Source organism: Gobius niger, assembly GCF_951799975.1.
Source record: "Gobius niger genome assembly, chromosome: 6".
Lineage (NCBI taxonomy): Eukaryota > Metazoa > Chordata > Actinopteri > Gobiiformes > Gobiidae > Gobius > Gobius niger.
In genome coordinates, this window is record NC_136857.1 from 28,607,065 (window position 1) to 28,630,655 (window position 23,591).

At 39.6% G+C, this 23,591-nt stretch overlaps 2 protein-coding genes across 2 annotated transcripts in view; one reads left to right on the forward strand and one right to left on the reverse strand.

The window, feature by feature from the left end:
• Positions 1–4,293, reverse strand: LOC306964172 (CD59 glycoprotein-like). Its single transcript, XM_079558114.1, has 5 exons — positions 4,279–4,293; positions 2,135–2,195; positions 1,266–1,373; positions 795–868; positions 1–717 (listed from the first exon to the last, which is right to left on the reverse strand). Exons 2-5 carry the CDS (start codon positions 2,187–2,189, stop codon positions 595–597), a joined length of 360 nt encoding a protein of 119 aa, XP_079414240.1. The 5' UTR covers positions 2,190–2,195; positions 4,279–4,293; the 3' UTR covers positions 1–594.
• A 3,503-nt stretch (positions 4,294–7,796) lies between these two features.
• LOC306964858 (uncharacterized protein) overlaps positions 7,797–23,591 on the forward strand; it is a gene marked incomplete at both ends in the record, with an annotated part of 40,249 nt that continues 24,454 nt past the window's right edge. The window contains 2 exons of the mRNA XM_079559027.1: positions 7,797–7,828; positions 8,982–9,132. Coding sequence (XP_079415153.1) covers positions 7,797–7,828; positions 8,982–9,132 — 183 coding nt within the window. The remainder of the gene's footprint in view (positions 7,829–8,981; positions 9,133–23,591) is intronic.

Here is a 23,591-nt window from a genome sequence, read left to right on the forward strand (position 1 = left end):
CCTTTAATGCTGGAACCGAAAAGAACGTTCCCTCTTTAGATTCAGGTTTACTTGACTTGTTTCAGCTCGAATAAATGATTCATATTTTAATGAAATGGTCTTTAATGGAATAAATGAACTTCATTTTTCTGTTCATGGATCTGTACGACACATAGTTCAGTATCGGTGCCCTGCCCTAATTATGACGTCACTCTAGTCCATGGGGCCACATGGGTATCTTGAACAAACTATAACTGCTCAACTTTCTCCCTTTGCAAAATGCACGGAATTATAATTGTTAGAATTATAAAATGTAAAAAGAGACTAAATAATAAAGCTCTGCATTGACTCAGCAGCTTTGTAGTAAATATTTTAATGTGACTTTTGAATGAAATAAATGATTAAAATGATAGACATAGAACCATTTCAGCTCACTCTGGCAGAGATTGTCATGTTTCCTCTGATCTATGAAATCTGGCAGGGAAAATGTCAAATGTAAAAATGGAATTTTTGAGAAGTTCCCTGGGAAACTTCCTTGACTTTAGTATTTGGTTTCTCGTGTTAGAGCCTCAGCGTTAATGCAGCAGTGGGCGTGGTCCTCGTGTGGGCGGGGCCTCAGGGGGCGGTCCACCAAACGGTGAGCAGCGAGCAGAGCAGACCAATCAGGAGGCTGGCTGATGCGGCGGGGGCGGAGTTACACAGGTCAGAGGTACAGCACAGGAATTTGAAGCTGGAGAGCTGGACGACAGAGAGCCACACATAAAATACACTGATACTGCAGTACAATAATCTGACTGAGTAGGATGAGTGTTTACCGTTGGATAGTCGAAGGACAGACTGTTGAAGTCACACTTGTTGTATTTCGCACACTTGCGGTAAGTGTCTCCTCCTGAAACAGACAACACGAGTGAATGAATAATGCAAATATAAAACGCAATATTATTATTATTATGATTATTATGATTATTATGATTATTATGATTATTATTATAGATGTTCTGAACTCATGCAGTTCAGGTCAAATATAAACAGTTGTGTTGTTTTTCAGTTTGAAACTGAACACGACAGGAACATTTAAGGCTTTTTAAGGTCTTAAAACCAAACTGTTATATTTAAATCCAATGGAAACCTGGAATACTGCAGACTGTGTAAGAGTAGCAGTAGTTTAACTGTACTACTCTGGCCTTCAGAGTGAGACCATATATGTGTGGTAGTTGCTGTAGTTGTAGTAGTATCAGTTGTAGTAGTAGTGTTGCAGTAGTACTAGTATTGTAGTATTGTAGTACTCGTACCATTGGCCGTCAAAGTGAGGCAGGCGTTGTCCTGGGGGCAGACCTCAGTTTGACTGCATGATCCAGAAATACTCTCACACTTGTAGCACTTTATTGAGTCACCTGGAAATAAAAGAACATAACTTCAGTTTTGTTTTTGTCTTTTGACAAACATGTCATTTCACTTTAGTCTCATTTTAGTTTACTTTGCATCAGTGGTGGAAGAAGTACTCAAGTACTTTACTAAAGTAAAAGTGCAGATACAAGACCAAAAATGTACTTACATAAAAGTATCTGATAAAAAAATTACTTTATACCTATAATAAAAGTATAAAAGTATGCATTGTAAAATGTACTTTATGAGTAAAAAGTAAAAATATTTAAGAGTTTAATGTGCAGGATTTTTTAAATCATTTGAATCAAACCAGGAAATATTCAATCTTTATTTTAGTTTTGGTTCTGTTGGTCATCAACATTTAAAAAGGAAAAAAGTGAAAAACAAGAAAACAATAAAGAAATAAATTGGAAAGTGTTTTCTCTTTTGTCGTTAAAGTTTCGTGGTTGTTTCGCCTCAACTAAATGATACAAATGTAAAAGAAATTAAACGAAAGGAAAAGTTGCAAGATGATTTTGAGTTGATATTTATCACATTTCTGACTTTGAATCTGACGTATTTCTGATTGAGTAAACAGACAAATATTAAAATAGTCTCCAAACTCACGTCATTAGACCAGATTTTTAATGTTTTGCTCCTTAAATGATTGTAATTACATTTCACAGAAGGGGGTCCAGAGTCGTTGGTTTTGGTGAACCCCTGCTTTACAAACCCACAGTCAGAGTGACGTCCCGAGAGGCAGCAGGTCGTTCAGTGATGAGGGACGTACCTGTGGGCATGAGGGCGTAGAGCAGGGCCACGGCGAGGACCAGGCGGAGCTTCATCTTCACCTGAAACATGGGAAACACGGCTTTAGGGTTAGACTCTGTGGGTTCAGTCCCGGAGTGTCCCAGACTAGGGATGGGACGAGAAACAACATTTTTGAATAATCGTGATCATCGCGCTAGAAGATAATCGCTGAATCTACTGTGTTGTTTTTTCTGAAACACCACACGCCACAGACAAGCATAATCGAACTAAATCTAACCAAAACCAAATCTACACTCGCCACAGATGAATCTGATCAAAACCAGCCTCCTTTATCCGGGCTTTAGTCTGTCATGTTTCTGCTTCCGTTTCTCACTCTAACACTTAATGCACCCGTTTGTGGACATTTGGAGAGACGGTCGTTTCTGTTACTCATGTGTAAATCCAAGTATGCTTCTGTTCACACTTATTTAATCAATATCTAAATGAAATGTAGTTTCAGAGGCTCCAGCTTCTGTTAGTTAGCATTAGCCTGCAATTTTGTCATTCTTGTTATCATTCAGAGGAAGAGAAATAGGAAAAATCCATTAAAAAAAAGAAAGAAATAGAGTTAGCCCTATAGATTTTTGTACACTTAAACGTGTGCCAATTCAAAAAATATCAAGAACTCTTCTTGTTTATTAAAGCTGAAAAGGCACCGATTTGGCGGATTGACCCTTTTGCTTTTACAGTTTATTTTTTATCTACCAAGCTTCGTGTTACGTGTTATATGTTTGAACCAAAGAAAATCACAACTTTATGAACCTGTTCATTGACAACGGCAATAAAACCAACTCCAATTCAGATTCGAGACTGAAACGAGGCCAAGAACTGAAGTAAAAGCCAAACTCTTCTGATCAAATATTGGTTTTGTTGATTTTAAAGGAAGTTGAAGTTGCTGTTGTATGTTTTTGCTCTTGTTCTCGAGACAATAGGTTGCGTTCACGTTCTGGAATGTGGTGTCATAATGTCAGGCAGGGGCCAAAAACTCTATGGGAGAAATACGGCTTTCGTAAGACATCTCCAAAACGATGTCAAATGTTTTTCCTCATCGGTATTTGACAGTGATTGGATTCCCAAACCTGACACATTATTTGTATGGCTGAAAGTCCTTTCCACTGACCAACATCACGCTCTTGTTGTTCCATGTGGATTCTCCCAGTAATGACTGAAATATTCGCCAAAAAAACAATGACAAAGAATCTACTGTTCCCCAGTTACACCATCGAATTTTCAGCTCCACCTCCATTTTAGACGGCAGGCTCTGAAGGATGGGTGTGATGTCATGTGAACGCAACCTGTTCTCAAGCAAGAAGTTCGAGTCAGAGTTTCCTAATCCTTTGGCGTAAAATGTGGAAGTGACAAAGCAGCAGAGTTCGTTCTGATTTGACTTTGTTGTTCACTTCATCGTTTCTATTCTCATTGTGTCTGATTTTACTATAAAGCACTGGCTTCATGAATAAGATGTTGATTGTTTGAAAACTAAATGGAAAAAGTGTCAGACACGAATCTGCGACACTAAACAAAAACCCAAGGAGTCACTGACAAATGCAGTTATTAGGATGAGCTCGTGTGGATCTGGTTCGTGTGAGGATTTTAATGTTAAACAGTGAAATGGATCCGAATAAAGTGAGTAAAGTCCATGTACTTTTGAACGGAGCAAAACATGAAACAGATTCACAACAAAACAAGGATTAAAGAAATAAAACATATTTAACCACATAAGATAAAACACCAAAAGTACTAAAATATAAAAACATTAAAGTGCTGACAGATACAGCCACACCGTGAACGCAGCGTCAACATAAACTAATAACAATCTCCGGTTACTCGATTAAAAACTGAATACCTAATACGAGCAGTCTGACATAAACCACGTGTCTACCTTTACTCTTCTTTATATCACATTATCTTTGCTAAATGAGTAATTTTTTGTCATTATTTTTCAGATAAATCCAGTTACAGCCGACTATAGAGAACAGACTCAGGGCCGCGCCCAGTGTTTTAGACCGATATAAAAATACGGACTGAGCCTGAGGTTAAAAACTAACGCTTTATTCTAAACTTCAGACACTGAAACAGCTTTTATTTACGATTATTCAGTAAATATGAAACGTACGATCGGACCTCGTCGGGGTTTGTTTGTTTCCTTTACGCCGACCTTCTTCTTTGTAGGGATTATTCCGGAGGTTTGCCAACAAATGTTAGAGCATTACCGCCACCTACTGTTCCAGAGGAGGTGTCAAACAGTAAACTCACACTCTAATATCCCAGCCAGGTCCCAACAAGGGAAGGGAAAAATAAAATAAAAATAATAATACTAATAACTAGCCGTAGCTCTAAATCCTCCCAAATATCCCAGTTTCCTGTAGAAAAGCCCCTACTACCCTCACATGCTCCCTACTAGCATCATCCACAAACAACAACCTCCCTCCCACCTTCTTCTTCTTCTTCTGCGGTTTATGGAGGGAAATTCAGGACTGGCGCCTCCTCAGGACTCTGTCAGAACTGCACCCACTTTACTGTACTGTAGGCTAATATAGACTTTTTGAGGGTCTGTGCTTAGTTAAGAACACATTTAACGATAGCCTAAATATAACACTTAGTTTGTACTCTAATGAATTTCGAAATGGCTCCTATATGAAGGTTAATTTGTGTTTTTATTATCAAGGTGTTTTTTTATACACTGAATTTATGTATCTGAATTTTTTGCATCCGTATTTCACCACCATATTGAAAAAAATTCAGTGTATTTTTTTTCGCCGCTGAAAAAAAACATCAGCGTATTTTACTCCTAAGTAAAAAAAAAAAAAAATACGAGTTACGTGAGTACTGTATGTTGAATGGCTCCCTCTAGTGGTGCTTCTGTAATATATTGTCGTTTCCTCGCAGTTGGGCCATTCTTTCACAGTGATGCCAGGGGACATTCTTGTGTGTTTGAGAGGGTCATGAGAAGACGCTCACAGATTGTCCCACGAGAAACAGGAAGTGGGGACGTAAACAAAAGGCAGGACTAATAATCAGCAATGTGTTTGGAAGATTTAATGAACTGATTGTGAAATATGATAAGACCTAACACAGGCTGCCAGGAAGTGAATTAGCTTCATGAAAATGCACATGAGCAAAATGCATGTAAATACAGTGGTGTGCAAAAGTTTGGGCAATGTTCATGATTTCTTTATAAATCATTGGTTGTCTGGATAAGAAATTTCAGTTAAATATATCATAGCCTATAGGAGACACACACAGTGGAAAGGAACTTAGGAAAGGAAATGGGTCGGTGGAGGCGTGTGACTTAAACGTGCGCTTGCTGCACTGCCTTCGCTTGATCTCCTCTTACATTAACATTAACATCGCGCAGGTTATTAAGCTTTTGTTGGACAAACTACAAACCTATTCTTTCACTGTGAGTTAAACACTGTCCATGTCTAGCACTATAAGAGCGCGGGGAAAACTCCATGTCCTAGTCACGTGATCAAAACACCAATAGAGTTCGGGAATGTGATGTCATATCGCTAGGCATTATGGGATTAGCAGCCATTGTAAACTAATGGAGATTTTAAAAGTTAAAATACTGGAGTTATTGTTCACATTAAAACACTTGGAGACCACAGTGTGTTAGATGTATTTACCAGCAGTATCTCAGCAGCTAACGGAGTCGTTCCACTGGTTTTTTCTCCACTTTTTATACTGTTTTTAGCTAATGTTAGTCTGTGGAAATGTATGCGAACAGCTGCAAAGATGGCGGATCTCCATGGTAACTGTGGACATTCCCAAACTCTATACTGTCTGCATTTAGAAACACAAGATCGGGCCCATTGCCTCTTTACTTTAAAGTCTTGTCTATATATTCAGAGTATTAATAATACAAATAAATATAACATATGATAAATAACTGACTGCTATTTGTTAATACACTTAGCACTGTTACCAGCAGATGGCATCAGACACTCAATTGCAAAAAAATTGAACACGCTAGTTTATTTTATGTGTAGGTTATCGAACACTGATGGGACTCATGCATGTAAACACGTCACACCGCATTGTAGCCTTCGGACAATTTCCCCCCGATGTTCCACACTCGCACTCTCAAGCACACACTCACGGAACCTCATTAAACCAGTCAGCTTCTCAATGATAATTTGATCTCGTCTTATCTTGAGTGATTAGAAAACAAGCAGCAAGGCAAATGTGCCACAGTGATATTATGCATGGATCTTTTAGCATTTGTTTGACACTCACCAAGTGAAGTGTCACAATAACAATACAGCCACAATAGACCTAATATCTCCCCTTTAACGACAGTGTTCTTTAGGCGTGTAACCTCGCACGTATCTATCCCATGATCCTCAGGGGTCACGCCTGGGGCCGTTAGGGACAGACTGTCATCGCTGAGTTACGATCTGCCTGGCATTGTAAATATAGACCTTGGGCATGTGTGTAAGTGTGAAACTATGGCAAAACTGACAAAATGTTGCTTTGTGATATTTTACTGGACGAAATACTTCAACGTGTTGAAATGATTGAAACAGTACTACGGTGACAGATGGAGTACATTTGCCAAATATGTTAGTATTAGTGTCAGATTAACTGTAAATGTGGTACTAATTCAGTAATTGAAATGTAGCATTAGCTTTCTCTCAAAGCTAAGGCGTTTTGTGTAGTTTTGTTTCTGTTTTCCAATGAATTGAGGCGACGTCTCAACTCTATCTAATGTGCTTCGAATTCGCTCAAGTGAACAATTGGGATGTGAGGGAGAGTCTGTGAGAGCTAGACACGAGTTTAGGCCACGACTGAGAGATTTCACTGGACTACCCTCAACTTTCACTGTTTGACATGGGAGTATTTCAGGTACTGCGGCTTTAAAGGAACAGGCCACCGTTTTTCCATACTGAGATATGTTCTTATCTTATCTCAGTCACACACAACGACCAAAGATGTTGTTAGCATTTGGCCTCTCCCAGCATATTACTTTAGCTCCAAACTGGGGTGAAGTTGTAAGCGACCACGCTCTTTCACGCACAAAGACCAGACAGGTACGTATCAACTCGTCTAAGCTCAGATAAGAACATATCTCAGTATGGAAAAACGGTGGCCTGTTCCTTTATGAGTGAGTAGGTTGAGTAACATGCTTGGGTCATATGCCAGTACATTTAAGCGCAATAATTTACCTACAAGTAGAAAATAATGTCTGGTCAGCATGAGAGCACTGGTTCCCAACCACTGAGTCCAGGTGTCTGAGAGTTTGTGGTATTTCAGGCAACTAAAACAATTTCCCCATAGCCTATACAGTCATGATACTTTCTGGTCATGTCATGTCATTAACATAACATATATTTTTTAAAGTTACTACAAAAATGTTATGAGGATTAGAATAGAGTTTGTGGATCATGATGTTTTAGAATATTGTCACTGCTTTTGGACGCCTTTATGAGGAAATAATTGGACCATCGTTTATATGAGCTGGAAGAGATGACTTTGAACTTCATGACAGTTTTTCTTTCATGTGAATTAGCTCAGGAATTACAGAGAAATTAGCAATAAACTAGGACTAGAAATCTGCATTTTTAGCGTTACCTTGGTTACCGCCATGAAATGTTCAGTTCCCTCCATGCTCCATCTCAGTTTTAAACTATATGCCCGCGATGTCACGCGACAGCAACCTATTTATTCATATGTAATTTCATGTGCCCAAGGATCAATAAATAACCAAAGAAACCAGAAAAAGGTCATTTATTTTTGGCAGGTTGCATTAGCTAAAAAAAAATATGTTGAACGTGCCACATGTTTTTTTTTTCCCCTTTCTTTTTTCTTACATTAACTCAAGTGCCCAAACACCGCGGCTTAAAATCAAAAAGTCCGTTTGGCAAGTTTAATTAACCCCTTAACTCCCACCTGAACCGAGCACATTCTCTCCGGTTTGGCTTTACCCCAGTCCAAAAGCTTCTGGAAAAAAGCTGTGAAAATAGCAACAAAACTGAGACGAAAGCAATGATGGAAATGTGACAGAAAAGTGAGAAAACATTGACCAAAAAGTGACGAAAAATTGATGAAAAAGTGGCAAAAATGTCACAAGAAATTGACAAAAAATGGACGAAAAAATGACAAAAATGTGACAAAAACGTGATAAAAACGAATTAAAAAATGTGACAAAAATGCGACAAAAATGTGATAAAAACTAACGAAAAAATTTGACAAAAAATGACAAAAATGTGATAAAAACTAACGAAAAAATGCTACAAAAAAATTACAAAAATGTGATAAAAATTTGACAAAAAATGACACAAAAATGACAAAAATGTGACAAAAATATGATTAAAATTGGACAAAAAAATGACACAAAAATGACAAAAATGTGATTAAAAAATTGACACAAAAATGACACACAAATGTGACAAAAATGTGACAAAAAATGACCAAAAAAATGACCAAAAAGTTGTCATTTGAGTAATAAACTCAACAAAAAAACTCAACAAAAAAACTCAACTTTTTTTGTTGTGTTGAATACCCAACAAAAAAATTATGGAAAAAAAAATCTGATGACGTGAGGAAAAAGATCCTCTCGGTTCAGGCGGGAGTTAAGAGGTTAAGGGAGTTAATTAACATCTGAAGATTCGCCACAAAATTAGCATGACCGCGTGTTGTTCTTTTAGCATCATCCCCACTCACACTGGACTTCATCCATCCCTATCCCCGTTAGGTCACTTGTTTCATTCACTCCTCACTCTCTCTCTCTCGGTGCCCTCTCGGCTGGAGGCTCCGTGACGCACAGACTCCGGGGGCGACTCTGCGGCGCTCCTGTCCTGACCCCCCCACACCGACAACTGCAGCTGCACAGCGGGGAGAGAGTGGACAGGGCAGGCAGGGGGACCCGCTGACCGCACAGGTGGACACACACGGACACACACACACGGACACCGAGAGAGGCAGAGCTGCTGCTGCGCACGGGGGAACAGCGACTTCAACGCGGCACCAAACAAGGTAAGTCACGGCAAGATGAACTTATGTTTCTTTCTCGGCGCACATTTGAAATCAGGCAATAGCACCTAAAGAGAACGCATGCATTGTGGGAAAAAAAACCTCGATGCCGTTTGCAATTTGATGGGACACGTTTTGTAAAAGAAAAATTGCTTGAAAAGGTAGCCCATATAATAAACGTGTGTTTTTATCACAGAGACATACAGCGAAACATGATTCAAACGTGATTCACATGTGATCAATGTAGTTTCGGTTGTTGGTGAAGTGATGGGATGAAACACGTTGTGCTGAATAAGTGGACCTGCCCCGTTATTGACTTGTCGCAGATCGGTGTCAGCCACAGTGTCAGTGCCGCGGCGCTCCCTGACCTTTGAGGCACGAACTGGAGCCGGAGCGCGCGAAGGGAAGACTCCTGAAGCCTCCGCGAAACCCGCTGAAACTCAAGTGTGTCTCAGCTCTGGGGTGTGTGGAGCCTAAATGTGGGCATGTGGCAGCGCTGTGACCTGTGTGAAGTTAGCCTCCCCATAGTGTCCGATTTGTTTCAAAATGCACGTTTGTGCACATAAAATTAGCGTTTGTGTGCACTTCGTTTTTGAGATATTGATCATTGATTGGTAATTGATCAGCCCCCCCATAGTGTCCAATTCACTCCAAACTAGTGTCATTGTTCAGCTCTTCGTTTGTGCACGTAAACATGCACATAAAACGCTAATTTTATGTGCACAAACGAAGCACAAACCAATGACACCATTTTGAAACAAATCGGACACTATGGGGGGGCCAACTTCACACAAGTAGCGCTGTGTTGTCTTATTATGGCCAGGAAGAAGAATCTGTACTGTGTCTAAGAAGTGATTGGGGTTGTTTGGAGACAGTTGGACACGTTCCTGCTCCTGTCCTACCCTTGATGTGGGGATGTGTCGTTTTGATGTTTGTCCCAGATTTCGGTCCATACGTTTGGTAATCGTAAGGCTGGACAATAGGATCATATCATATCGGATCGGCCCTGAGTATCGTGATACATATCGGATCGTGACAAAAAGGGGATCGTCCCGGCCCTAATCTCTACTGGGGCTGGGCAGTTAATGGAAATTTAGTTGAATATATTCAATTAAATTTAAATATGGTCTTGGGACTTTATAATCGTCAGGTTTATAGCCAACTCTTTGGCAGAACCTAGTTTTGTGTGTTCAATGAACTGGAGGAAAGTATTTCCTTTTGTTTGAGCTGAGATTTTTACAAGAGCTACGTCTAAGGTCATGAATCAGCGACATGCATTTCTATTAGGAGAAAGTAAAATCTTGATCAATATGAGAAAAAAATATTGGGATTAATGTTTTTACCATATCATCCAGCTCCAACATCTCTAGGGGTATTGATTATTTACATAGTATAATTCTTAAAGCCACATTATTAGCTATTCACCTTATGAATAGAATGAAATACAATCATTTATTTGATTATGTTCTGGTTGAAAAATCCTGAAAAAATCTGTGTTTGCTGTGAGCTGCTCACCTCTCCTCTGGGAGCAGGACGTCCCCCACTCGTCTCCATAGAGATGTCGACTAAAGGCAGCCAATCTAAATCCATTCTTTGTTTACCTGCTGCAGAAATAGCATGTTCTGGGTCCAGCTGCTCATTAGGAGCATGTTTTGTTCGAGCAATAGTATAATCCAAAATGTTGTGCAGTGTGTCTTTAATATTTGTGAATTGCAGTGAAAAGAAACCATCTTGTGCATATTATTATCCTGGATTTGATCATTTTTTTCTGCTTGATATTCTGCGGGAATTCCTTTTTACAGCGAGGGCCCAGAATTGTGCAGGATAATTTAGCCTGTAAAGTTTGGGAACTTTACTTTCTAACATCACAGCTTCCAGATCATAACAACACAGCAGCTGTAGCTTTGATCATAGGGTTGTCGACTCTCGCTCTTACCATTCATACTGACCACTGTCTTTTGATTTCTATTTGATCTTTATTTGTACAGGGAAGGCCCAATTACGGTGCAAGATTCACTTTTTAATGAGCGCCCTGTTTTATAGCAAAGAATAACAATACGTTTGTATTTATAAGAATCATTTTATACAATTTAAGTAAAAGAACAAGTACAATTTCTGTTAACTGTTAAGAGTCTCCTCATGAAAGTATTTGTACTTCATCAGGTCATGTGACCTGGTGTTAGAGCTACTGTTGCTCTCTCTTATTTGACAAAGATGACCAGCCAACGTTGTCACATTGTAAACAGGGATGAGTTCTGTATTTGTCACCAGTTATAAAATGGATTGCAGAATGATGAAGTGCATCAAGAGGATCAAGCACAGTTGGCTTGACTAATGACACTATACTAAACAACACGGCTGCACGATTTGACATAAAACCTAGTTGAATGATGAATATTGCGATTTTTGCCATGTTTATATTTGATTTAAATGCATAAACTGCAGTTAAGGAAGTCATGTTACTTTTAGACTTAAGTCAAAGTCAAACAACATATTCTTGCTCAAATAGCACCACATTAGAACAACACACGATAATCTACAGTAAGTACCTCTGGGGGACAGCCATGTGACTGAAATACGTAAGCCCGGGATGGAATCACATAGCATCTGTCTCAACACTTAAGAATCTGCTTTATGGAAACTCAGACAAACGTTTTTCTGTTGCAGCTGAACCCGAGATCCTGATTTGTGAACATCTATCACTCAGATGCCAGAGACAGAAGAAAAAGACTTCAGCCTCTTGAGGTTGGGTTATTGCACTAGTCAAAACCTCGATTGCGATTCAATATCGATAAACCTTACAGCCCTAATAAACAAAAAGAAGTGCTTACAAAGTAGACCACAAGAGACATCCTTTTTGTCATTAAAGGGGAACAAAATGAATGAGGCTGGCATATCCCATTGTCTCTGCAGACATCTGTGGGAAACACTGCTGTCGTGGTGTAAGAGACTGTTCATTTATGTTTAAAGGAGATTGTTTGGCCTGACGTAAACCTGTACAGACCGGAGCTACTTTTAGTGAATGATCCTTTATCATTGAACAGTGTGTCACTCGGCTTATACAGAGCCAGGTTTGTAACCGCTCTGCCCGTGCTTCATGTGCTGAAAAGTATTTTTGAAGGCGGTGCCAGAGAAGGGTAATAGTGTCCACGGCTGTCATCGTCAGACATGAAGAAGTCACATGGCACGTCCCCAATGTCCCAGTGTGTTCCTCAAGTATTCTGTGGCATGGTCCTGCTACTACTACTATTACTACAGCTACTACTGCTGCAGCTATATTGATTTTGTGTTTTTTGTAAACCTACTGTAATCCTTGTCGTAGTCCTGGTTTGAATGGTTTCACCCTAAAATAATGATTGTCATAAAGCTTCTCATTATCAATCATGCCATTAGTCTTTGTTTTGAAGCCTCAGTGTAGTTTTTTGTGGTAAAGCTAAGTCCTCTGCATCACCTCTGCAGTGAGGCTGCAGTGACTACAGTGCTATTGATCATTATTCCACTGCATCACGCTGGGATTTGGAGTTTGCAGTTATGTTAGAGATGCAGGTACTACTTTGAATTTGTCTACAGTGAAGTCCCAAGTACGCATTAGGCTGTGTTTAATGACACAGAGGGACAAGAGATTTTCTTCTTGTTATAAAGTGACAAGAAGTCCCTATACAATTGTGCAATGAGATTTGCATTTGATCATTCTGCTTTGTCAGTCGGCTTCACGAGACATCACAACATTCTAAAGAGCCGCTGAAAATTCCATGGTGGTAACTGGAGGACTAAAACATGCACAATAGGTTCCCCTCTGGGGCCAGGACTCTCCTAAAAAAGAGATTCTTTATCTCAATGGGACTTCCCTGTTTAAATAAAAGTCAAATAATATGAACGCAAATATAAATATAAAGAACCTGGATCTGGGGAATACCCTGAAGCATGTTTGTGTGAGTGAGTGGCTGGTGGTGAAGCTCTATTTGTCACTCCCTGACCAAAACAAAGGTGACACACGCTAATATTTAGTTGGGCTTTCTTACACTTTCATTACAGCACAATTTGCTGTGTCATTGTTTCAGTCAGCTTCTGCAGTGTCAATTGATCCAGTGTTACATTCATTTTTCATCAAAGTCTTGTGCGGATGATGGGAGAGTGTGACCACGGTGCAAAAGACTCTTAATAGCAGACGTTTGTCCACAGAAGTGTAAGTATCCCGCTGATGAGGACAGGATGAGGTATCGACTTCATCTCCGCATGTTGTAAATCTGGTGTTTGTGTACGCAGATATCAGCAGTCTGGGCTTGGACAGGACGCGAGGGAGATTTGTTTAATCCTGCTCCAGTTCTGCTCCTGGTTTGGTCCATCTCGAGTTTCTGGCCAGGGGAGAGACAGATGATGTGATGACACTAGGACACACACTCACGCAGCTCGCAGCTCCACTTAGGCCGAGTGAGGAGCTAAATAAGACTCAAATGCAAATCTGACTCCTCTTCAAAGCTCTGGACTCTTACTACGGAAATGAATGGATACTATCAGTGTGATAAACAGAAGAGATTTGGTCGTAGCGTGACTGGAGAATTTATATCTGAGTCTGTTAAAAATGACGGTTATCGGGTTGTTTTGAAATATTTGGAGTGGTGATGGTGGGTCCTGACGCAGTACCAGTTGAGAACCACTGATTTAGTTGCTGTATTTGCTGCATGTCTCCTCCCCGCCTTGTGGCCGGAGAGAAATCAAAGCCCCATAGAGCGAACCAGACTTCTGACTCTGCATTACAGGGGTCTCTAACCTTTTTACCCAAGGTGCAACGTTTACTATTAAAAATGTCAGAAAGCTGCTTCCTCTTTGGCAGTTGAATTACTATTCTTAATACTATGATCATATGGAGCTGCTAAAGCAATAATGGCAATATTCTACTGAGCTCTAATGGAGAGCATTTATGAAATCATGCACGTAAATCATAAGCTTTTCGAAATCTATACTAAAATATTTGTCATATAGAACCAGAGGTTGACCGAGATGGATTTTTTTTGGTTGATGCCAATATTTTGACTGATATGTTTGACCGATATTTTTGGACGATGTTTTTGGACGATTTTTCCAAATGTCTGGAAGCTTCTAGACTGTAAACAGAGCAGGGGGTGCTTTATCAGAGGCACAGGGCTGATTTTCTTTTTTTTGTAAAGTGTTTTTTTCCCTGAGTGAAAAAGTGAATAGAACGTTGTGGAGGAACTAATTTTAAAGCCCTGACTCAGCTCTTTCTAATGCAAAAAAACAGGAAGTCTGTCACTTTTGTTAGATCGGCTGATAGCCGATATTGTAAAATGCCCAAATATCGGCCCGATATCGGTTGACCTCAATATAGAACCATAAAACAGAACAATAACAATAATTTATTACATATAAGGCCCGATCTTGTGTTTCTAAATGCGGACTATAGAGTTTGGACGCTCCTAAGTCTTTTGTGCTGAGTAGGAGCACACTTAGTCGGCCTCGAGTTCACACAACTCAGCTCAGAGGAGCGATCTACTGTAGATGCACAATGTGAGCCTGGCATTGTCATCTTAAACATATAGTAATATGCTTTTATCTGTCAGATGCATATCCTCGCCAGAAATGAGACTCGTCTCGGACACAGTCCAGAAAGACCGCAGATCAGCGGTGCCATAAAGTCAAAGCTGAGGAGGCAGGAAGCAGAGGCTGCAGTCCTCGCTCAACTGCTGCTTCTTCTAGGAGCTATTTTATCATTCGCTACCATCACACCGGCTTTTCTCTTTACGTTTTATATTATTGCTTCGACCTGTGATGTGAACATTGTAGAAGGAGCGACATAGCACAGGTAAGACTTCATGGCTGTAATGCAGTCGGTAGCTCTGTGTAGCCGACTATCCTGTAGCTGCAGCTGAAACGTTGTGATTTGTGAAAAGAAACAAACCCCTGCAGTAATAAAGTCGCTAAATAGAATGATTGAAAAGGTTACGTGTGCGTTATTTGTTTTGTCTTAACTTTCGTCAGCTCTTTTAATGTTTGGAGGGTCAGATTCTACAATTTATCAAACACTTGATATTCCAATTTTGAATATCGTACAAACAATTTGGATATTTTCATGTAAACGATATATCGTCCACCCCCAATTATCGCAAATCCTTATAATATTGTTTGACTTCTAGTGTTGCTCCATCCCGTTAAGTGCTGGTTTACTTTACACACAGTCCTTGCTGAGCACCTCCAGTCTGCAGTCTGCAGCCCTGAAACAATGGTCTTCAGAGTATTTTTAGTTTTTGTTGACGTGAACCGGCGTTGGTTCAGAGACGTTGGGCAGCTGTCCTCCCCTGTCTCTGGGACGTCTTCACCGGTGGGACACTGTGGGGGGTTGGAGTGGGATAGTGGACAGGAGAGGTTATAAATAAGAGCGTGTTTGAGCAGCTGCCGCCTGTTTGCGTCCCCGGGCCTGCAGGTGAGGTTTAGCTGAGTTTAGTTTAGGCTTTAGCTCCGGCAGAGTCTGGCTCAGCGTCTCCCGTCTGTGTTTACACCTGTCGGATACAACGCCAGGTTTTCCATTGTTTCCAGGCAGTTATTCATGTGAAATATTAACAAATATAAATGCAAGAATGTCGTTTAAGCTGCATCAAATCACCAAAGCCTAAAAACCAAGTGATCTTAAAGAAATATGATAAAAATGTTCATGGTTATTGAAAAGTCAGCAGAAATGTGCCATTGTGTTATTTTCCATTTGTGTCAACGATCATTCTCCTGAGAAACAAATCAAAATGGTTTTAAAGGCACCGTACCTGATGTATTTTTACTAACTATAAAAGAGGTAAGTTGTGGCTCAAACTCTCATAATTAGATTCACATCTCATAGTGGCCAGTCCACTTATATAAAGCGCAACATACATTTATTTCACAACTCTAAAAATAAATCTGGAACAGGGCCCTTGCTTCCCATAATGTTTATGATTTTCCAAAAAATCATGACAAAATCAGAACCAAACCAGGACCAGAACTATGCTATGACTATGAAGGAGAATGCACTCTCGAGCATTATGCACATACATTTGTTAAGGTTATCAGTGTTGTATTCCATGAGAATGGCAACTTAATACTGAGCCATAGAAATAAAAAGGAGAAAAGGCGTTTGATCCAAACATGTGTGGACAGTTTGAAAGGAGACTTTTCAGAGTCGGTTAGCCTGCTCAATGTATGTTTCCTATAGCCGTTAGCATTAGCATTACCAAACATCGAAAATTCTGAACAACCCAGATGTTCGCATCTGTTGAACCCATCGACCACATTAAGCAGGGCTCCAGACTAACATTTTATGTTGGTTGCGTCGGTGCACCCAAGTATTTTCTTTTAGTACTTTAGAAATGTTAAAATTTTCCTGGATTCCAGGATTCACTGCCAGTATTTGTAATGGAATATCTTTTTCTCGCTCTATTCATCTTCCATATAGTCATACAATAAATCATATTTTCTCATATTTCTGACCAAATCAATAATTAACAGTGAACACACAGCTCTAAAGGTTGGTGCTTGATCATCAGCTCGGGAGGGACGTCTACACTGGTCGTTAGACTGCAGTGTTTCTGAGCTGTGTAACAGCTGACAGTGACACCAAAGACTAAATATTTAATCAAATAACTCATTCGTATTGTTTTGGGACGAAACAGACTTGGTTTCTTTTGTTGAACAAGTTTAAGGCTAGATTAAGCTAAACATCTCTATGATTCCACTTGAGTCTATAGTTACTATCAGCCCTAATAGACCTAATAAATAGAGCTATAGGCTCCTACTAATCCGCTACTTCTTGTAATATTGATGCTTTTGCTGTGATAGTTACTGGGCAAAAGTAGCTACTACTTTTTCTGGCTCTTCAAAATTCTCCAAAGCTCATAACAGCCTGATAATTTGCTGGTAGAGTTTGGTCCTGCTGCTGAAACACTGCGGGGACAGCAGCCTATGTCATCAGTTTGAATGACCGTCCCTCCTGAGCCAATGATCTAGCTGCTACCAGCGCTAAAGGAGCAGAATGTTAAAAATATGACTGTTTCACTTCATTTTTTATGTGTAAAGGTGTTTTTATTAATGGATACATTTAATTTTAGAATCTTTAACAAGTTTGGCTCTTTATTACGTTTCTATAATTTATTTGATTTATGACAGACAAATGAATATAAAGTAAGGGGGAATTGATCTGTGGCCTAAAGATTTTCCTAAAGTAACTTAAATTAGCTATAGTTTATTATCTGTGATCGACTCTGCTCTGGGCTCACGTCGAGACCAAGAGGAACTGTCACTTTTGGTAACATGTTTGCTCAGAGGCAGCAGCGCGGCAGCATCGTGGATATTTGCTTGGGGATCTCATCTTAGACAGTTGTCGCTACGTTTTAACCCTGGAAATAAGATTTAACCTGGACCTGGACAAGTAGAGATGAGAGATTACTGCTGCATCTGTTTGCAGGGTGATGCACGTCGTCCTCGTCTTGGGCCAGCTCTAAACCTACTCACGGGCGGACTTCATTGTTTTCCTGGTGGATGTAACTCTGGACACACTGGTTCTTCTGCTACAGCAGGACACAAGTCGACCTGCAGCACCGGTAAGTGTCTCTGCGCCAATGTGGCCCGTAACAATACTATGATGCATTTTGGAAACAGGAGATGAGCCCCTGGACTAACCACCTGACTTGAGAAACTCGTTCTCAAAGACTTACTCTTTTAGTCATTATTTGGGTAGCACACATATTCTGAATGGCTTCGGCAGAATTCAAGCGAGCCATTTTAATCTAAATTAATCTAGATTTATTTCAAAATTAATCTAGATTAAAAAAAATAATCTATTTCCACCTCTAATATATATATATATATATATATATATATATATATATATATATATATACATATATATACACATACATACATACATACATGCATATACACACAATATACAGTTGAGGTTTGAGAGCAGCCAGAACATTTAAAGTTCAAAATCATGTATAAATTGAATTTCACTTCACGATTGTGTGTCACTTAATGTGTGTCTTTCACATAAAATTAATTTAAAAATAGCCTAAAGGGGCCGACCAGCTCTCTCACCATGATTCTGGCCCAAAACATGACTCCGCCACCTCTTTACTGACGTCACAGCCTTGTTGAGACATGGTGGACATTGACCAACCATCCACTACTCCATCCATCTGACCATCCAGGGTCACACGGCCTCATCAGTGAACAAGTAAAATGAGTTTGAAAATGAGTCCTCATGTATTTCTGAGCCACTGCAGCCGTTTGTGTTCATGAGCTTCAATGAACAGTTTAGGGGAGGCCCGGATAGAAGGTTTATTCACAACTGCAGCCTCTGGAGGGTCCTACACCTTGATGTTCGGGAGACTCCAGAGGCACCAGCAGCTTCAAATACCTGTCTGCTGCTTTGTAGTAGCTGTTCTATTAATCTGATGTGTTTGTCTGGCTGAAACCATCCTCATTGTGCCTTAATCTGCACAAACCCATGTGTGCTCTGAATCATCCACAAATCTCTTAACAGTACGATGATTACACTTAATCTTTCATGAAATATCTGCACTGCACTGCAGCAGTGCAGACCCTTTTTCTTTCCCTTTTTGCTTGAAAATGTTGATCTGCTTAATAATGTGGAACATCCTTTTTCAGTAGTTTTTCCCTTAACTGGGCTTAGCCTGAGAACTAATCATCCCAGGTCTCTGAGATTAATGTCAGTGATTCAAAGAGCCTGAGACACAATACCATCCATGAGTTTCATTGAAAAACTTTTTTGTTTTACCGAAATACAATTTGCATAATAATTTGGAATGCAGTGTAAACTAATAAACTAAATGGAACAAGATATAGCAAAATTATCTACACTGATAAAAAATATGACAAAACAGCTATATTTACCAGCACAAGTGTGGATAGATTTACTCACAGAGGGAAGAGTAGCCAAATGTTCAGCTCAAGTATGAGGGCTGGTACTTCTTCTAATGATCAGTGGAGAAAGCGACAGTGGGGCAGCAGACGCAGCGGTGCACTGCAGTAATAGTTGCAGTTAGTTTTGCTTGTGCTAGCGTTTTCTACACAGGAAGTTTTGTTAAAGCACTACACAGGATTGTGTTGTGTCAGATGCCCAACCAGTTGTCTGATAATAATCTGCAGGTTTGGTTGGATCTTAAATATCTTGCTAATCTAGTCTTTTTGTGATGTAATCTTTGGAAATATCAACATTTTTAAATGATCCTGTTTTGTCACCACTAAAATTCAAATCAGACTTGACATATACGCATGTATGGCTCAATATGAATGGCATATGTATTTTTTAAATAATATTTTGTATCTTATTTTTGTTATACTTAAACAATCTCCACTTTAGGATCTTCCACAGACTCTAAATTGTATATGTTAAAGTTTATATGACAATAATTCAATGGTTCGTTCAGACGGATTTTTACATTTCTGAGCCACCCAAAAACTAAAGAAGATCCAAACTATCTTCTGGAAGAAATATTTGTAACTAATAGGCTTTATGCGCATCACGTGACCTGGATCCTCAGGAGGCGCTGGCCCTCCTGTCTGGATATTCCCCTATGAGTTTGTAGAGGTGTCTTGTCCAAATCAATAAATAGCTCAGATTCCGTGGCAGTGAGTTACTGCTGGACAGTCACAGCATCAGGTTAAAACATCACGTCAGGAGCAAAAAAATCACTGTAGGAAACTTCCTGCTCATCACAGTGTTTTTGTCTTGAAGCTAACGGCTAACACTAAACAAAATATTAAAGTAACACAAAGATTATGATGTAGCTGCTCATAAAACAATTGGCCTCTCTTTAGTAAAAATACTTTGTGGTGTTTTTCTTTGATATTATTCTGCCCAACTGAGATTAAAAAAGTCCTCCTCAATGAACACAGACGTTTCCTAATTCCTGCAGTCAAATATTTACATCCAACGTAATGTTTTTCACACGTCCCATTGACTTCCATCGTTGTCTCACCCTCTGTGATGTTTTCTTGAACTATTCAGTAATTTGTGCAAGACATCGCTGATCCTTATTGAGAAAATAACGAGAGAGGAAGAACCGCAGTGTCCAGAGACTCGGAGTCAAGTGTCACTCGCCTATATATCAACAAAACCATCCTTTTAAACCTGGGTCTGTCCATTATTTCGATTGTGATGCTCTAAATATAGGTAATTTTCGCTCATGTTTATGTCAACAATCTACAGTAAGAGTTCCCAAAACTTCTCTAAATTGAAGCTCTGTCCTGATTCGCCTGAACACAGAGAGAACATGCTTCAGAGTATCACATGACGAGACCCTTTTCCACATCGAGCACTTGTGTACGCGCCTTGTATCGGAACTTCTCAAAATAGAATCTCGTCCCGTGTCGCACTTTGGACCGCTGCCAGTGTCCCGTTTCAGCCGGACCCCCATCCACTCTATGATAACAATGCATTTAAAAGCCCCGAGTCCGTGTCTCTGCCCTGTCTCTGCTGTCCTGAACATGTCGCCGGGTGATTTACGTGCTCCCGCGGGGTCACACAGTCTGCGGGACAGAGCTAAAATAGTCCCCGTGTCCCCCCCCCTTTGGTTTGATCAGCCCCCGTCCCGCCTCTGCTAATGGCTCTGTAACAAGTGTTATGCCCACAGGGGTGTCCCAGGTTTAGCGCACAGGGGTGTGACATTAGCACCTTCTGTTGGGGTATGTGATAGGGGGTCGACTGTTGGATGTAAACACAGGGTTTTATCGTGGGTCAAAATGATACTTGTCAAACGAGCTGCACAAAGAAAAGAACAGTTTTCCACATCAGTATTGAACATCTAGGTAACTGCATTATTTCTACACAGTATGTCCCGTTACATTTATATACAAATAAAACATGTCTAATAGAGGTCGCCCCATGTGGGTTTTTCTAAGGTTGATGCTGATATGCACCGCTGATATGTGACCCCCCCACGAGAACGGGGGACACAACTTGGGGGCATTTTGAGCGGGACATAGATTGTGAAAGTGTCGTCTCCAAAGTTTCCAACAATGTGCAACACATGGAAATTTGCAAGTTGAATTTAGGAACTGGAAATATGTCAAAGAGAGGAATCGGCCTCTAAACTTTTGGGCTGTTCTCACCTTTCTGGGAGTGACAATAGGGCTCATTTACATCTCATTTAGAAAAGTCATCCCGCTGTCTGCGGAGCAAAGCAGCTTGTCTATCTTTGCTATCAAGGCTCTTCATGAGGAAGCGGCGCCACATAATCCGTTATTAATAAATCCACTTCCAAACATGTTCGGTGTAACGTCCACGGTTCAGCTCGTCTGCTACAATCTCTGCGGAGTCCATCTACCGTGTTCACTCAGTATGTAAATACACACAGTCAAAGTCACGCCCGTACTGCACTCTCCGAAATCTCCCTAAACAAGCCGGTTTGAACCTAAAAGTTTACACTTTTAAATATGCCAATACTGCAGCTTAAACATGGAGAGGCTTCTTTGTGACTTCAACTGAACAATCACCAATTAAAAAAAGAAAAAGAAAACCGAAACTTGGGCTGCCGACTTGTGTCCCCTTGTGCATTTTTTTGGCCAATATTTTTGAGGGGCACAAATATTGACACATAACAGCTTCCTTGAGTAAAGGTGAATGATTTTTGCAAAAAATCATTGCGATTTAAAAAAAAATCAATATTGCGAGTTCGATTTTATTTGGATTTCTTTCTCCCCCATTTACCGTTTATAACTTTTTGTTGCACATTACTAAATATAGCATAAACTGAGACAATGTTGTTGCTCATGAAATATTTACAACTGACTTATTAAAGTATTATTTACTTTTTAGTCCTTTATAATCATATGAAATAAATATATGATGGTATCTGATTATTTTTTTACGATTAATCAATAAATCGTTTTTTTTTTTAAGATTTGAGGACTGTTAAAGTGAATGTTTGTAGGAGAAGAGTCTTAGTGCTTTGAAAAAGTCACTACGGCTGAACCTGGTTTACTCAAAGCTGCACATGAACAACTCATTTGAAAGCTAAGAACCACCAGAGTTCAAAGCTATAACAAGTGTGGGCTGCACTGGCACTGACTGGGGCTTTATCAGGGACAGAGCTGAAACTGAGGAAATTTGTTTCCATACTGGCAACAATAAGAGTGGAGTTAATCCTGCTTTCTGATTGGATAATTGTCCTGAGGCAGATCATTTTATGAACTGTATAATGTACCAAACATTCTACACACTCAAAGTTTGAAAACAAAGTCGTTTTTCATCAAAAATATGAAATCTTCATGTCTGTATTTGAGTCTGTGTAAACCAGAAAACAACTAATCGATTACTAAAATAGTTGACAGCTATTTCAATATTCCATTAGTTGTCAATAGTTGTTTCAGCCCTACTTTGAGGGTGTTCAATCATTGATCACATGGTCGACTAAAACTTCAATTTATTACTACAACATACAAGGTGTTGATAATAATAATCTGTGTAGATTTTATTTTGCTTCAGCCTGTGAAAGATAAGGATCACCTTTCATACATAAGGACTTCCTCTGACACTAAAACAACACTGAATTTTAAGCACCATCTAGTGGAAGCTTAAGATATTGCAGCGTCAATTCAAAAGTCTAGACCCAGTAAAATTGTCTATGTTTAGATTCACTTAGTACTTGGAGATTTTTGGAAATATTAAATATCAAATGTGGCTTTTTGTATTTTATTTTAAGTGAAATATCTACAATGTTATGGACTTGAACCATCGGCTAAATGGGGAGCTCTAAGTCTAGAAAATTGCATTAAATTAATTGAGTAAAGTCATAGAAAAGGCCTGAAAAACTCACATTTTGCCTTGTTTTTTGGGGTTCACAGCCCAATAGATCAGGCTGGGAAAAAACCCCCATCAAACTTCACATATGACTGAAAATTTGAGGTCTGCTATTTTAAGAGGAGATGCTGTCGCCAAAATGCATTTTAAAAAATGCCCCTTGACTTTAGAAGTTCTGCTATAAATCAATGGAAAAACGTTGAATCAGTGCAATATTTAAAGAGCTTTTTGTGAATATTAAATGTATCTGTGTCCTGGAGCATAGATACAATCACCTGAATACAAATAAACTTAATGTAAGACAGCAAACTGAAAATTAGATTCAAAAATAATAAGGGTCAAAGTCTTTTTAATTGTAGCCTTGGTCCAAACCAAGATGGACGCCTCTGAAGTTGGACAGAACCATAAAGTCGGCCTGTGTCTCCTCTGACTGTGATTACAGAGAAATGCTTAGCCTTTCGTTTTGACACATATTTCCTCATGTCTGTGCCAGATGGTTTCAGCTTTTTCTTCTAATCCCTCTGTTCTAATCCACAACACTGACCACGACCATTGTCTCACAGCTGCACGAGTTCACAGTTCTAAAAACACAGGACTGAACCTCCTCTAAGCACGAGAGGAAACTAGGATTACATCTTAAATAGAACACCTGCGT